The sequence below is a fragment of the Fusarium musae genome, chromosome 7, assembly GCF_019915245.1.
Source record: "Fusarium musae strain F31 chromosome 7, whole genome shotgun sequence".
Lineage (NCBI taxonomy): Eukaryota > Fungi > Ascomycota > Sordariomycetes > Hypocreales > Nectriaceae > Fusarium > Fusarium musae.
In genome coordinates this window covers 1,782,938-1,795,223 of record NC_058393.1, presented here as the reverse complement: position 1 = coordinate 1,795,223, position 12,286 = coordinate 1,782,938, and the positions used below count along the sequence as shown (strand labels likewise).

The following is a 12,286-nucleotide window of genomic DNA, read 5'->3' as shown; positions in this document are numbered from 1 at the left end:
GATGTCTTATTTCTTGCCCTTCTTCTTCTTCTTTCCGCCTCCACCCCCTTGTGCAGCCTGCGGTGTCGGCGTAGCAGCTTGTGACTCCTCCGCAGGAGTTGCAACATCGCCATCTGCCATTGTCACCTCAGGTACATCCGGCACCGCAGCCATACTTCTTCCTAGCCGGCCCAGGGAGGCATGTATCAACCGAGTGACCTCTTGCGCCTTGGTGGTGCGGTACTTGATGGTCGCGCCGCTGATGGGATCGTAGGCCTTGAGGACAAGAGCGCCGCGTGGGGGCTTTGTGACGGGTGTGTCGCCGTCTGCATCGGGTCGCGTAGGGCCAGGCTTGAGCTTGTATGTTGTGGTAATGAGAGTCTATGGTCATGTGGTTAGTTTGAGGTTGACTGGTCGGCGCATAGACGTACGGTGGCAGGACGGGCCTCTAGGAGGGCCATGGACTGGTCGAGCCATTCCTGGCTTGTCTTGAGATACACCATGTCGTTAAGAGTTGTATTATGTCGTCGCTCGCGATGTCGAAGGTGATGTCGTGTGCTGACCCGTTTTGGCTTAAGAAAGGTCGTGGGCCCAGCTATGCTTCTGCCTCCGCCTGGAAATAGATATACCCTGAGAATCCTTCCCGCTTATTTAATTGTTAATGGTCATACGAGTCCCAACAGGACGCTTGTAAATGCAACGTCGTTCGCGGTCTCGAAGTGTGGAAAGTTGAATGAGGTTGGATTTACGGATAGAAGGTGGGATATCCTTGTGGTGGGGCTCAATGAGGGGCCGAAGCAGCTGAGCGCCACAACACGGTATGCCCACCAAATGGCATTTACTTGGTCTTGACAATCCTCATGTAGTAGTGCCTGAGATGGACCTCATAATTTAGTGTCATATAAGCGAGATTATTTGGATATTCGAAACTCACCATCTTGATACTTCACGAGCTCAGTCAAGCATGATTGCCATATATGGAACCATTACGTAGCACTTCAGTGACAAGTTGATTGACAAGGCGAGACATCAAAGTGAATACCAATTTATTCTCAATAGACTTGTTGATGTGCGTTTAGTCCATATAAACCGTGTCAATTAAACGTATACTAGAGACCCTAGGCAGGTTATTCGAGAATTAGGCGTGCACCAACTTCCTACCTACTTCGCATTCTTCCTTGACCTGAACCATGAGTATAGTGAGTGATATTGAGTTGACTTTGATTACCTTACCAAGTGATTATTGGCCCAATGCAAGGGTATCCCCTCCAATATGCCCTTATTGACAGCTATCCGCCGTATTGCTGAGGAAATGGGTATTCTATACGAGAAACAGAGGGAATCATAGGCCGGTTCTTCCCTACCTTACCAAGGTGATTTGACAAGAAAGACCAACAAATAAAGCACAAGGGTATATCAAATGGCTTCAAATTCAGAAAGCAAGTACCCAACAACGAATGAGTCAAGAAGACTCTAAAACAAAGATAAAACAAACGTCTACTCACTGCGGCAGCAGGCACAAGGTAGACCGTCTGTAGGCAGAGGCCTAGACTAGCGGAGAAAAGAAACCTTGGGTTATTGATTCTAATTGACAAAAAGACTCAAGTAACCTGATGTAAGTATAGGATAAGTTCAGGGTACCGTTTGGTGGGTTTACTTTGATATCCTATATCAAGGCCTGATGTTTTCTTGGGCCCCGAGGCATAAGGTACCTTACGCGGGAGAGGGGTGTTTTTGGACATCAGCCAGGAGATAGAAAAGACTGTCGCGGTTATTTTTGATCAGTAATATCATGTTAGCCTAATATAGCAGGATATTAGGGGTAATAAAATAAGGTAGACACTCTTTCCTCCTTCTGACATATGTCCAAAAACCCCCCCTCCCGCTATAGTAAGGGAGGCAGCAATCAGGCCGTGGCCATCCAATTAGGTAGGTACCTTAGTTGCCTTCGTCTCACAACTCAACCTGCACCCAGCGGTACCTACCTTAAGCCATATAAAAGACAACCTCCACACCATAAGCATCACCTTGTTCTTCTTGATCAACACAAATATTCAGGCTTAATTCCATCAAGCCAGCATGATACATCAGCCCAAGCAAAGAACAATTGCGCATCTCAATGGTAAGTCACCCTCTTCGGCAACAAAATGAACAAGACGAGATCCCTGCTTTCAACAGAAACGTATTGCGCAAGATGTAAATGTTACGAGTATGTACTAAGAAGGTAAGTCTATATATGATAGACACGTTGAGCTTGCCACTAAACTATCTCGTTTTCAGAATTAGCTATGCCTGTTGAGATCATGCATCTCATAACAGATGAGATCTCATTGCTAAAGGAGCCTTTCAAAGACCTTCTCTACTTGGCACTGGCCTGCAAAAGTCTCAAAGCAGCTGTCCTTCCACGTCTGTACGACAAGGATGCAAAAGACGCGCTCAAACTCGATCACCAACAGCCTCTAGCTCTACAATGGGCGAGCTGGTTTGGTGTCCTCAATGCAGCAAAAGACTCCCTGGAAGCTCTAGAGCGGATCGGTACAAATGTTGGAGACAAGATCAACCAACCCTTCCGAAATGATTGTCTTTACGCCCTGAGATACAAGGCCGTCCAAAGGATGGGTCCTTCAGGCCCAGCTTATGGGTATTTACATTGGGGAAGCCGGAGCGGCCTTTTGCACCTAGCCTGCCTGCGTGGGAACACGGCAATCGCCACATTACTATTGGACAATGGTTTCAACCCAAATGCTTCAGATGGGAAGGGGCTGCCTCCTTTGGCATACGCGTTAAATGAAGATGTGGTAAGTATTGCAGACATCTCGGTTTGATAACCTTCAGGGATCCCATGACAGGCTAACTAAATGGCACATCAGGCCAAACTGCTCATCAGCAGAAGAGCGGACGTCAATGCCACACACGACACCGACGAAACAGCTCTATGCCATCTCGTTTCTTGGGGGCCAATGGATGAAAGCGACTGGAGCAAAGAACGCAACATGTCCAAGAGTAAGGGTGCTTTGAATGCTCTGGACACTCGTCATAATCATTTCAGCACTATTCGTTATCTTGTTCAGCAGGCCAACGCAAACATATATGCAAACACCATAGGAAACATTAGTCCCCTGCTTTCTGCCATAAACAAGCGATACGTCGAAGCTGTCCAGCTTCTTCTAGAAGCGGGTGCTTCGCCAAATCCGATCAACAGCGAGACAGGTCAGAAGAGATTATTGCTAGCAGATGCGCTCAAGCGGAACCAGAACCACGAAGTTGTCAAAATCTTACTGGAAGCTGGAGCTGAAGCTGATTTTGATACAATGCCAGAAGGTGACCTGTCGCAGTCGCAGGGTGAAGCGCTTCCCATCATGAACCTGATAGCGTCACCGAGCAATCCATTATATGCACAGGCAGAGACAGACATGGCCAGGCTTGTCTGTAAGAAGATAAGACACTTCAATAAGGTCATTGCTGGGCATACACCGTTGTGGTACTATGTTAGAAAGGGAAGAGGGGATATTGGCCAGGTTTTGATAGAGCATGGAGCATGCCCCAAGTTGGCAAATGTGGAAGTCCGTGAAGATACCGTTCTGAGGCTAATCGCTCTCGAATAGCATACAACATTAGTATAACCATCAACTATTCTGCCTCGGTTTCTTCTCTTTCTCCCCTTTCTCATAAATGACTTGAAGTTTGTGTTGCATCATCGCAATCACACTATAAGTGAGAGGTTTCTGGGTAGCCCATTGTTGAACAGGTAGTTCTTGTGTGACTTTCAGTCTCATCAAATCTATTTGAGCCACTAAATCATCATCGTGACATACCATAATGCAAGGGTATCTATTATTTACTCCAACCATTTCAACTGCTCAACGTCTTTCTCGTTTGCACGACTCAGGCATGAGGATCGGGCAGCCAGAATAACAATTCCTGGTCAGCCGTGGCGAAGAAGTTGTACCGAGGGTTGAAGGCTAGGACAGCTGCCTCTCTCTTATCAGGCAGAGTCCAGCTAGGTTCCAGAACTTTGTTATCGTTGGGAGCCGCCATAGTATCCCAGACCAGGACGTCCTTTTTCGAGCCACTCAGGACATAGCGCCCATCGGGAGCGAAACAGCACTCGCCACTGCTCTCTATGTTTGAGAAATCTGACGATGCGCTACCACCCGATGCTGTTTCTCCCACGGCCAATCGTCGAGTCCCGCCGTTTGGCTTGTGAAGATATGCTTTCAGGGTGCCCTCGAAAGCGTCCAGGAGGAAGTGCCCGTTACCACGAGTTCCAACAAGTAACGACTTTCCATCATTTGAGAACTCGAGTTTTGTCCATCCCTTGTTGAGGCATTGTGAGTCTACCTTCCTGCACTGTTCGACAACATCGACCGTTGCAAAAGGAGCTTTGTCATAGTTTCGCGCATCGTAGAGTAGTACCGTGCCGCTACTCGTACAGGCGACGGCAAACACAGTTCCAGAGGGGTCGTATGCGGCGAGGTAGGGTGCTCGAAGAAATAGCTGACCTTGACAGTTCTTGGTTTGGGTGTCCCAGAGGCGCACAGTGTTGTCTTGTGAGCATGAGATGAAGTTGTCGCTGCCCGGGTGAACAGCCAGTGAAGTTACAGGTCCCTCATGGCCTTCGAAGTATCTGATAAATGAATTGTCGTGTGTGGCAAGATATCGGATAGCGTCTTGGGGCAAAAGTCAGTCAGTATTGAATTCATCTCACAGCATTCAAGACTTTTGAAAGAGTAGGCTACCGTTCTGTTTTGTGCTGGCATAGATTATGCTTGAAGCTGTGTGTGTGAATTTGGCTAGCTTCACTCCGTATTTTTTACTGACCAGGCTCTTGTCGTGCCTGCCTTCTTTGACGTGGTAGATCTGTATTGTCTCGTCGCTGGCCGAGGCCATGACGAGTTGGCCTTCGTCATCGTAGTCCAGGGACAGTACGTGAGGCTGTGGACGACTGTCTTTGATATCATCACGTCGGAAGAGCTATATACAGCGTTAGACAGTTGGCCAACTATTAAAGCATACGGTAGGTTATGTAGGTTTCATACCTTGGTAGGACGAAAGCTGCCTATGACATCGGACAGATTAGACACGGAGGCGGTGGTGCCAATGGTGCGGTGGATGTTGAGCGATGCGCCATTTGGTGTATTAGACCTATCTATGTCCATCGGCGTTGAGGACATTGTGTACAGAGAAGCGAGGCGATAGCTCGAGGAGTAATGGCGAAGTGATGACTGTGGTACTGCTGGAACAAAGCACACGCGCTTGTGTTGAAAGACGGGCTGTCGATCGTATGAGTCGCAACCGGTCGCAGGCACTCTAGAGTTAGGTCAATCCAGTCGCGGCTTTGCTGGGCTTGGATATTTGTTACAATAGCAAGATTCAGGTAGGTAGTTGTGGTGGATATTTTTGTCGCACTGATGGATGTCTTGGTTACTCGAATTTTACCGTGTTTTGGTGATGGGAATGGAAGCTTTTGTCATGGAGCTCCCTGAGCTGGAGGGGTGTAATTTTGCGGGGTGCGTCATGAGCCACGAGGTACGTACCCCGAGAACATGAAGTCGGTGTCGACGGGAGGTATCATCCTCTTCTAGGTATAAGTGTTCAGTGAGACAGGCTCTGTAACTTGGACTAATTATTGCTACCTTCGGAATTCGTCATGGCTTCCATCTTGTGGTGGATTTTGAGACTCGGTATTCAATTCCTATGTATATGTCCTCCACGGGTATATGAATTCAATCGTCGACGATACCTGACGCTCGGGATAATCGAACTCGGAGACGGCATACAAACGCTCGAGCCGTAACAAGCCGCTCAGAGAGCTGGAGAGCCAACAGAATCGCGGACCCCAGCAGCTAGCTGCCCTGTCTTTTCCCTTTGACCCTAGCGCCGTAGCAGTAAATCACCACATTGGCGAATCAAATCCCATCGTCGTCCTCCATTTCCAGGGGATGTACAGCGGTCCAGCGGCCCTGACGCAAGGACCCGCAGTCATCCCCGCGAAAAAGGACCGCCGACGTCGGCATATGAAATGCATCCAGCGCAAAAAAGATGAAAAAGTATTATTGAACGGCGAAGAGACGGGAGACATGGATTTCATCGTGTGAGGTGCTAGGTAGACTATACGGATAGTACAGACCCGGAAATACCATCAGGAATAGTCTTGAAGCAGACTGCCTACTAACCTAAGGTATGTATCACTGACCTTGATGACAGGCGGCTTATCAACTTTGTCAGCCGCTGACAGAAGATGCAATTTACCTACTAAGGTACTGTACTGTACACTTGTAGGGTCAAACAGCAGCACCCAATAATGTATATATCTTGAGCCCCATCCAAGGTTCCATGGTCTCCCAATTCATTAGGTAGGCACCTACCTAAGATAGTTATGTGGAAAGCTTGTACCTTTTTGGTGTAATTGCGTTGCTAGTGGTACCTCAGCGCTGACAATTTCTCGTGCTGCCATAGGGTCCGAAGCCGCTGGTGACGGCAACGGGTGTGAAACCCTTCTTTTCCACGTTCCCAAATCTTCTTCTTAAACCTTACGCAAGTAACTAACTTTGTCTCTTCTGCATCACTTCGGTTTCTTCGGGTCACCGATTCAAGAGGACAGCTCTCGCGCCCGAGCTCACACCTATAGGGATCTGGTTCCCTCTCGTTGCCCAATCCCTCCTTACATTGGATCATCTTGCTCTAGCAACTGTCTGTCGGCCGCTTCCTTGCGTTTGGAGAGATCGGGTCATGTCGACCACTGTTGGGTAAGCCTTCTGGCCATTAGCGCTTCATGAAACGCCCCTTCCACATTAGTCCATGGGGTTTCGTTCGCTCCCAGGTCCTTGTACTGACTTTGTGAATAGCGCCTTCATTGCTGGCGGCATTGCCGCCTGCGGTGCCGTCACTGCAACACATCCTTTTGAGACGGTCAAAATTCGGTATGTTCTGGGGTTTTTGGCACGCGATATTGTCCCGGCAGATGTTGACAATATCCCTGTACAGTATGCAGTTGCAAGGCGAGCTTCAGAACAAGGGCCATCAACCTCACCATTACAGAGGACCGATCCATGGTGTGAGCGTCATTGTGCGCAACGAAGGTGTCCGTAATATCTACCGCGGAATTGGCGCGGCCTATATCTACCAAGTCCTTCTCAATGGCTGTCGTCTCGGATTCTACGACCCTATGCGCAATGCGCTCGCGAGCTTCTTCCTCAAGGACGGAAAGGCCCAAAATCTGGGCATCAATATGTTCTGCGGTGCGGCCTCGGGCGTCATCGGCGCCGCCGCCGGAAGCCCCTTCTTCCTCGTCAAGACCCGATTACAGAGTTTCTCGGCGTTCCGACCCGTTGGCACACAGCACCACTACCGGGGCGCATGGCATGGCTTCAAGTCTATCCATGGAACTGAGGGTATCAGTGGTCTCTACCGTGGTGTGCAGGCTGCCATGATTAGGACTGCTTTCGGCAGCTCTGTTCAGCTTCCCACATATTTCTTCGCGAAGCGCCGCCTGGTTCGTCATTTTGATATGGAAGAGGGCCCCGGTCTGCACTTGGCCTCCAGTGCTATCAGTGGATTCGTTGTCTGCTGCGTGATGCACCCTCCTGGTAAGTCCTACACCTGAGCCAAAGCCAAGATCAGTTGCTGACATTCATCCCAGACACCATCATGTCCCGCATGTACAACCAGAACGGCAATCTTTACAGCAGCGTTGCCGACTGTCTCTCCAAAACCATTCGCTCTGAGGGTCTCTTTGCTCTGTACAAGGGATTCTTCCCTCATCTTGCCCGAATTCTACCCCACACCATCCTCACTCTGAGCTTAGCTGAGCAGACCAATAAGCTGGTCCGCAAGATTGAGGATCGCATTCTCCCCGGAAGATTGGAGATGGCGACTTGAAGGTGATGAGATTGTTAGATGAGGTCAATAATGAACGGGCGGCATAGTGATTAGCGAACATCATCGATCTATGAGCAAAATTGCTCTTGCATATGACGAAAAAGAAAGAAATATTCGAGTCCTCATTTATACGATTATCTAGCAGGACAATAGGAGCATTCGGCACCGCCTGGGTCATGGGTTTGGCAATCAAAAGGCGGCGTGGCGTATTTGAGGAGTTTTCAGTCACGATAGATACTATGTTATACCAGAATATATCAATGTGAATTTTCAGATTCTTGTACGAATGATGCTCTACCCGTGGATTGACCGCTTGCAGCCATAGCATAGCCGGCCTGCACCGGCTGCCCCCGGCCCGTCCCCGACATCATCGCCTATCTCTCCGGCCCATCGCGAATCTCCCTCGGCATCAAGTGACATACCGCAGCTTCCGCAGAAACTCTTTCCAGGAACTCGGTCCAGCTTTGTAGTTGTGCGCACCACGTTGGCAACGATTCCAGCATATCCCTCCTCTACACTATCAAAGTATCGTGTCATGACCTCCTCGATGCTCAAGTCCTTGTGTGAAACAACACTGTTTCCGGCCTTGGCACCTCCTTGGCTGACGGGAACAACCTCCTTTAATGAGGGAACAAGGTCGATGTACTGGACCAGCTCATTGCGAAAGATCTCGCGCAGGGGGTAGTAGACCGGGAATTCTAGTCGACCGGTCTCCTGGGCGGCGGCGCCCTCAGCTGCCTCGTACGTGCATACAGTTGTCATGCCATCAGCAACCTGTAATGGAACTGCAAATCCTCTACCGTTGGCGACCTCTGATAGTGTCAAGGCTGCGAGTGCTGTTGTGCTGTGACCGAGGAGAAGCGCTGAGCATGAGTGCTCGTGGGCTTTCTGGAGAAGTAGGTGACGAATAAGCTGACGGAGAAGATCTGTTCGCGAGGTCAATGTAGGTAAACCATTGAAAAGTCGTTGAAGGCGAGCGTTTGGATCATCATCTGGTGTGACACCGTCGAGGGGTAGAGTTGACCAGTCGACGCTCTTCACAGAGAGAACGTCCTTTAGAGGGACACACTCGAACGCAGCATTTGGCAATACACGACGGTACTCTTCCAGGAGCTTCTTAGCAGGAGATTCTCCCTCAATATGTGATAACTCAGTATCGATATGGATAATCACGGGCTCAAATGGTGAAGATGCCTTGTTCTCTGAGTGATGGCGAGCCTGCTCGCTGAGCAACTGGGCCAGGACGCTAGATGAAGGCCCAAAGGATAAGCCGGCCAGGTATCTTCGAGTAGTGAGCTTCTTTGAAGAGCGAATGTCTTTATGAAGTGTACCAAGACGCTTGTTCAGTTTATAAGCGACATATTGGATGTAGCAATCACTGAGTCACATTAGCATGGGGGTTTAAAACGATGAAGTCCCATGAGAAGATGATGAGAACTCACCGGCATGTTGGGTCTGTCCGCAGGAGGAAAGCGGCGCCTTCGGCCTTGCACCGCTTACAAGGCCGACTGGTGTCTGAAGAAGGCATCTGAGTTGGGCGTAGGCGTGGAGATGTGTATAAACGGAGTTGGAGTTGAGTTGTTTGGGTGGCCTATATAGGGTAACCGCTGTGAAGAGGCGGATAAGGAAAACTGAGTGCAGTTTTGTTTGTTTGGAGTGCCAGAGTGTCAGTGTTTTTAGGCCTGAAGTAAGACTCTTTCAGATGCCGAGAGATAGGTTCATAGGAGTCGATAAGTGAGTTGGGTATCGACTGTGTGGTAAGGTACTATAGAGAGTTGAGTAAGGTGAAAAGTTGAAATTTTCGCCGCCTTAGACCGGTCTGTCATAAAGCAATCACGAAAGTCAACTTTACCACAAACTCAGAAGAACGTTATGGTGGGCATTTAAACCAACCAAAATTTAGAGATAATCATGGTGATGTCTTGATTTTTTATATATACCTTATGAATTTACTTACTTACTATTGAACTCCCATTGCAATGCGAAACCTGGGCAGCACATTTCACTTACACGACTCAGAGCGTCGCTTATACTGATGATTTTATGGTTCCTTGCACGTATTTGTAAAAAGACCTCTAGTTTCTGAACAGGCTACCGAGAACATGTCCGACAAAGTAGCCACGATCTCTAGCCCAGGCTCTGAATATAATCTCCTTTCCTGTTCTGACCACGTCCTTCTGTTGCTCAGCATCGCCCCATCCTGGCGTCTGAGATCCAAAACAGATCAAGTGAACACCAACATGGATAACTGTGCGATAAGCAAAGTCATCACTCACGGCACCGTAGCCATCGGCAAATGCCTGAATGAGCCACTCTCCTGCGGCAATGTCCTTGTATAGCTTGAGTTGCCAAAGCTCAGCAATGGCCTGGCCGAGATCCAGAGGCCGAACACCAATCTGAACCATCTCCCAGTCAATAATTCGAATGGGAGTGTGAGTGCCTTTTGCCAGAGGAGCGTCAGGGAGTAAGATACTGTTTATACGGTAGTCAGCTGACTGCGGACTCACGATAAGCAACACTAATTCGAGGACTCACTTTCCAGTCCAGAAGTCACCATGAATGGGATACAACGCCGATTCATCTGCAAGTTCCCCGGCAGCCAGATCACTGACACCCTGAAAAACGTCCCTTGCATCGCCAAGAATCTCGGGGTATCGATCCACCACCTGCAGCAGTTGTTGGTAATTGATCATGTTCTTGAGACCCTGCATCTCCTTGTTCCTTGCAAACGTCTCTCGTAGGGCTGCTTGCTTAGGTTCTTGGCTCCAGCCGTGGAATGCGCGAAGCCAAGATCCAAGACCATGGCCGAGCTGCTCGCATTGTTCTTTGAGACTTGAGGGTGTGGGGGCAACGTAGTATTTGAGGGCATAGTCTTTCAGACTGAGAGCTTCTGGGAGATACTCTTGGACTTGAGTATTGCTATCTTGGTTGAAGTAATATGTCTCTGGAGTTGATATTCTACACGATGGCGTTTCTGTTGGGGGGAGTCCAGCAAGATGAACGAGAGAATCATACTCGATAGCCTACAACGATGGATGTCAGTCACCCCGTCAGCGAAGCTTGCTGGATAGTACTCTCAGTGTCGCACTCACACATCGAGAAGTTGCAATCTTGAACGCAGGGTGAAGTGCAACGTAGCCCTCGCCCTGCTTGATCACGACGCCATTTTGATATGTGTCTTCATCCGATGGCTTCTCGAGAGTTGCATGGTACATGAAGTTGGCAGTACCACCACTGAGCTTTCGTAGGCTTGAGGGAGCAAAAGGTGTTCCTTTCAGGACTTGCTCTACTTTGGAGCGGATTTCTTGTTCGGTATCATTGGGAATGCTGTGTTGTTCGTGTAAAGACATGGTAATTCGAAGTGGGTGAATGGATGTGGAGTGAAGCAAAACCAGGTGAGAGTTATGGGTAATTGTTGGGCGTGTTAGTGGTACTCCAGGTAACTTAGGACACTGAAGATATCGCAGTGGTTGGAACAATCAATATGAATTGGCTTCATGTTGACTACTTATAACTAGGGTCAACTAGAGCGTTTGTTTGCTTAAGAAGAGGTGAAATCTTTCATTCCATAGACTGACTAAACAGATTCGGCCAGCATTGAGCGTGTTTGTTTAGTCGATGGCTGCATTCGCCGGTGACTCAATCAGTAGAAATGAGTCATCGTCTACGGATCGCAATAGTTGTTGAAGGGAATATACTGCCGTTGCCAATACCCGAAGTTGATTGATTATCAATCCATTTGTTTACTTTCACCTGTTACACTTGGAAGCCTTGAATTAATTAACAGCTCGTTCAATGGGTGTTTCGTCGTCATGAAACCTCCCCATTGTATTTCTCCACCAGCAAGCGTCTATTCGGCTCGGAGCGAGACAGAGAGGGAGGCTAGGAGGGAACCCTGCCGTAGATAGGTAGATAGGTACCTAGATAGCATGAAACCCTCTGAATCTCAATATCTTAGCCGCTGGGTAGTATTAATATAGCATGACATGGCATCGTCTCATATGGTGGACTCTTGTCGAAGCGCCCTGTATCAGATTAAGCGATCGACTCGGTGGTCTTGGCCTGACCAGGCCGGGCCTCTACTATTATTTATTTATTTACAGATATATCAAGTCAGTTTAGAGCAGTTTGTCACCAATCGAGATGACAGTTCTTGGCTAAACGCTGCATATGCGGGCTGATGATGATGATGGACGCATGACACGAAGAAAAAAGGACTGAAACCCCCCTCCCAACAAAAAGAGTTGCAAGAGCTGAAATCACCAGATTCACTGCCAGTCACAGAATAGGTAGGAATAAGCCACTTTCGTGATCGTTTTCGGCTGCGGGATATGCGGACGGTTCCAACTCAGCTGCCTTGTTTGCACAGCCAGTATCGATTTGATCATTCACTCAAGATGACCAAAGAGACACTGCCCACTGTCAT

At 48.7% G+C, this 12,286-nt stretch overlaps 6 protein-coding genes across 6 annotated transcripts; 2 read left to right on the top strand and 4 right to left on the bottom strand.

The window, feature by feature from the left end:
• Positions 1 to 6: 6 nt before the first annotated feature.
• Positions 7 to 482, bottom strand: J7337_009738 (uncharacterized protein; the record flags this gene model as incomplete). The annotated part of the gene is made up of 2 exons (XM_044827333.1): positions 7 to 360; positions 411 to 482. The coding sequence occupies 2 exons, from the start codon at positions 480 to 482 to the stop codon at positions 7 to 9; spliced, it is 426 nt and encodes a 141-aa protein (XP_044677927.1).
• Positions 483 to 2,098: 1,616 nt separating this feature from the next.
• Positions 2,099 to 3,584, top strand: J7337_009737 (uncharacterized protein; the record flags this gene model as incomplete). Its single annotated transcript, XM_044827332.1, has 4 exons — positions 2,099 to 2,101; positions 2,158 to 2,188; positions 2,260 to 2,777; positions 2,850 to 3,584. The coding sequence occupies 4 exons, from the start codon at positions 2,099 to 2,101 to the stop codon at positions 3,582 to 3,584; spliced, it is 1,287 nt and encodes a 428-aa protein (XP_044677926.1).
• A 280-nt stretch (positions 3,585 to 3,864) lies between these two features.
• On the bottom strand, positions 3,865 to 5,153 carry J7337_009736 (uncharacterized protein; the record flags this gene model as incomplete). The annotated part of the gene is made up of 3 exons (XM_044827331.1): positions 3,865 to 4,595; positions 4,719 to 4,953; positions 5,019 to 5,153. 3 exons carry the CDS (start codon positions 5,151 to 5,153, stop codon positions 3,865 to 3,867), a joined length of 1,101 nt encoding a protein of 366 aa, XP_044677925.1.
• A 1,558-nt stretch (positions 5,154 to 6,711) lies between these two features.
• J7337_009735 (uncharacterized protein) lies at positions 6,712 to 7,860 on the top strand (the record flags this gene model as incomplete). The annotated part of the gene is made up of 4 exons (XM_044827330.1): positions 6,712 to 6,728; positions 6,828 to 6,902; positions 6,967 to 7,568; positions 7,622 to 7,860. The coding sequence occupies 4 exons, from the start codon at positions 6,712 to 6,714 to the stop codon at positions 7,858 to 7,860; spliced, it is 933 nt and encodes a 310-aa protein (XP_044677924.1).
• Positions 7,861 to 8,154: 294 nt separating this feature from the next.
• Positions 8,155 to 9,308, bottom strand: J7337_009734 (uncharacterized protein; the record flags this gene model as incomplete). The annotated part of the gene is made up of 2 exons (XM_044827329.1): positions 8,155 to 9,198; positions 9,303 to 9,308. The coding sequence occupies 2 exons, from the start codon at positions 9,306 to 9,308 to the stop codon at positions 8,155 to 8,157; spliced, it is 1,050 nt and encodes a 349-aa protein (XP_044677923.1).
• Positions 9,309 to 9,935: 627 nt separating this feature from the next.
• Positions 9,936 to 11,210, bottom strand: J7337_009733 (uncharacterized protein; the record flags this gene model as incomplete). The annotated part of the gene is made up of 3 exons (XM_044827328.1): positions 9,936 to 10,332; positions 10,396 to 10,883; positions 10,953 to 11,210. 3 exons carry the CDS (start codon positions 11,208 to 11,210, stop codon positions 9,936 to 9,938), a joined length of 1,143 nt encoding a protein of 380 aa, XP_044677922.1.
• Positions 11,211 to 12,286: the final 1,076 nt, after the last annotated feature.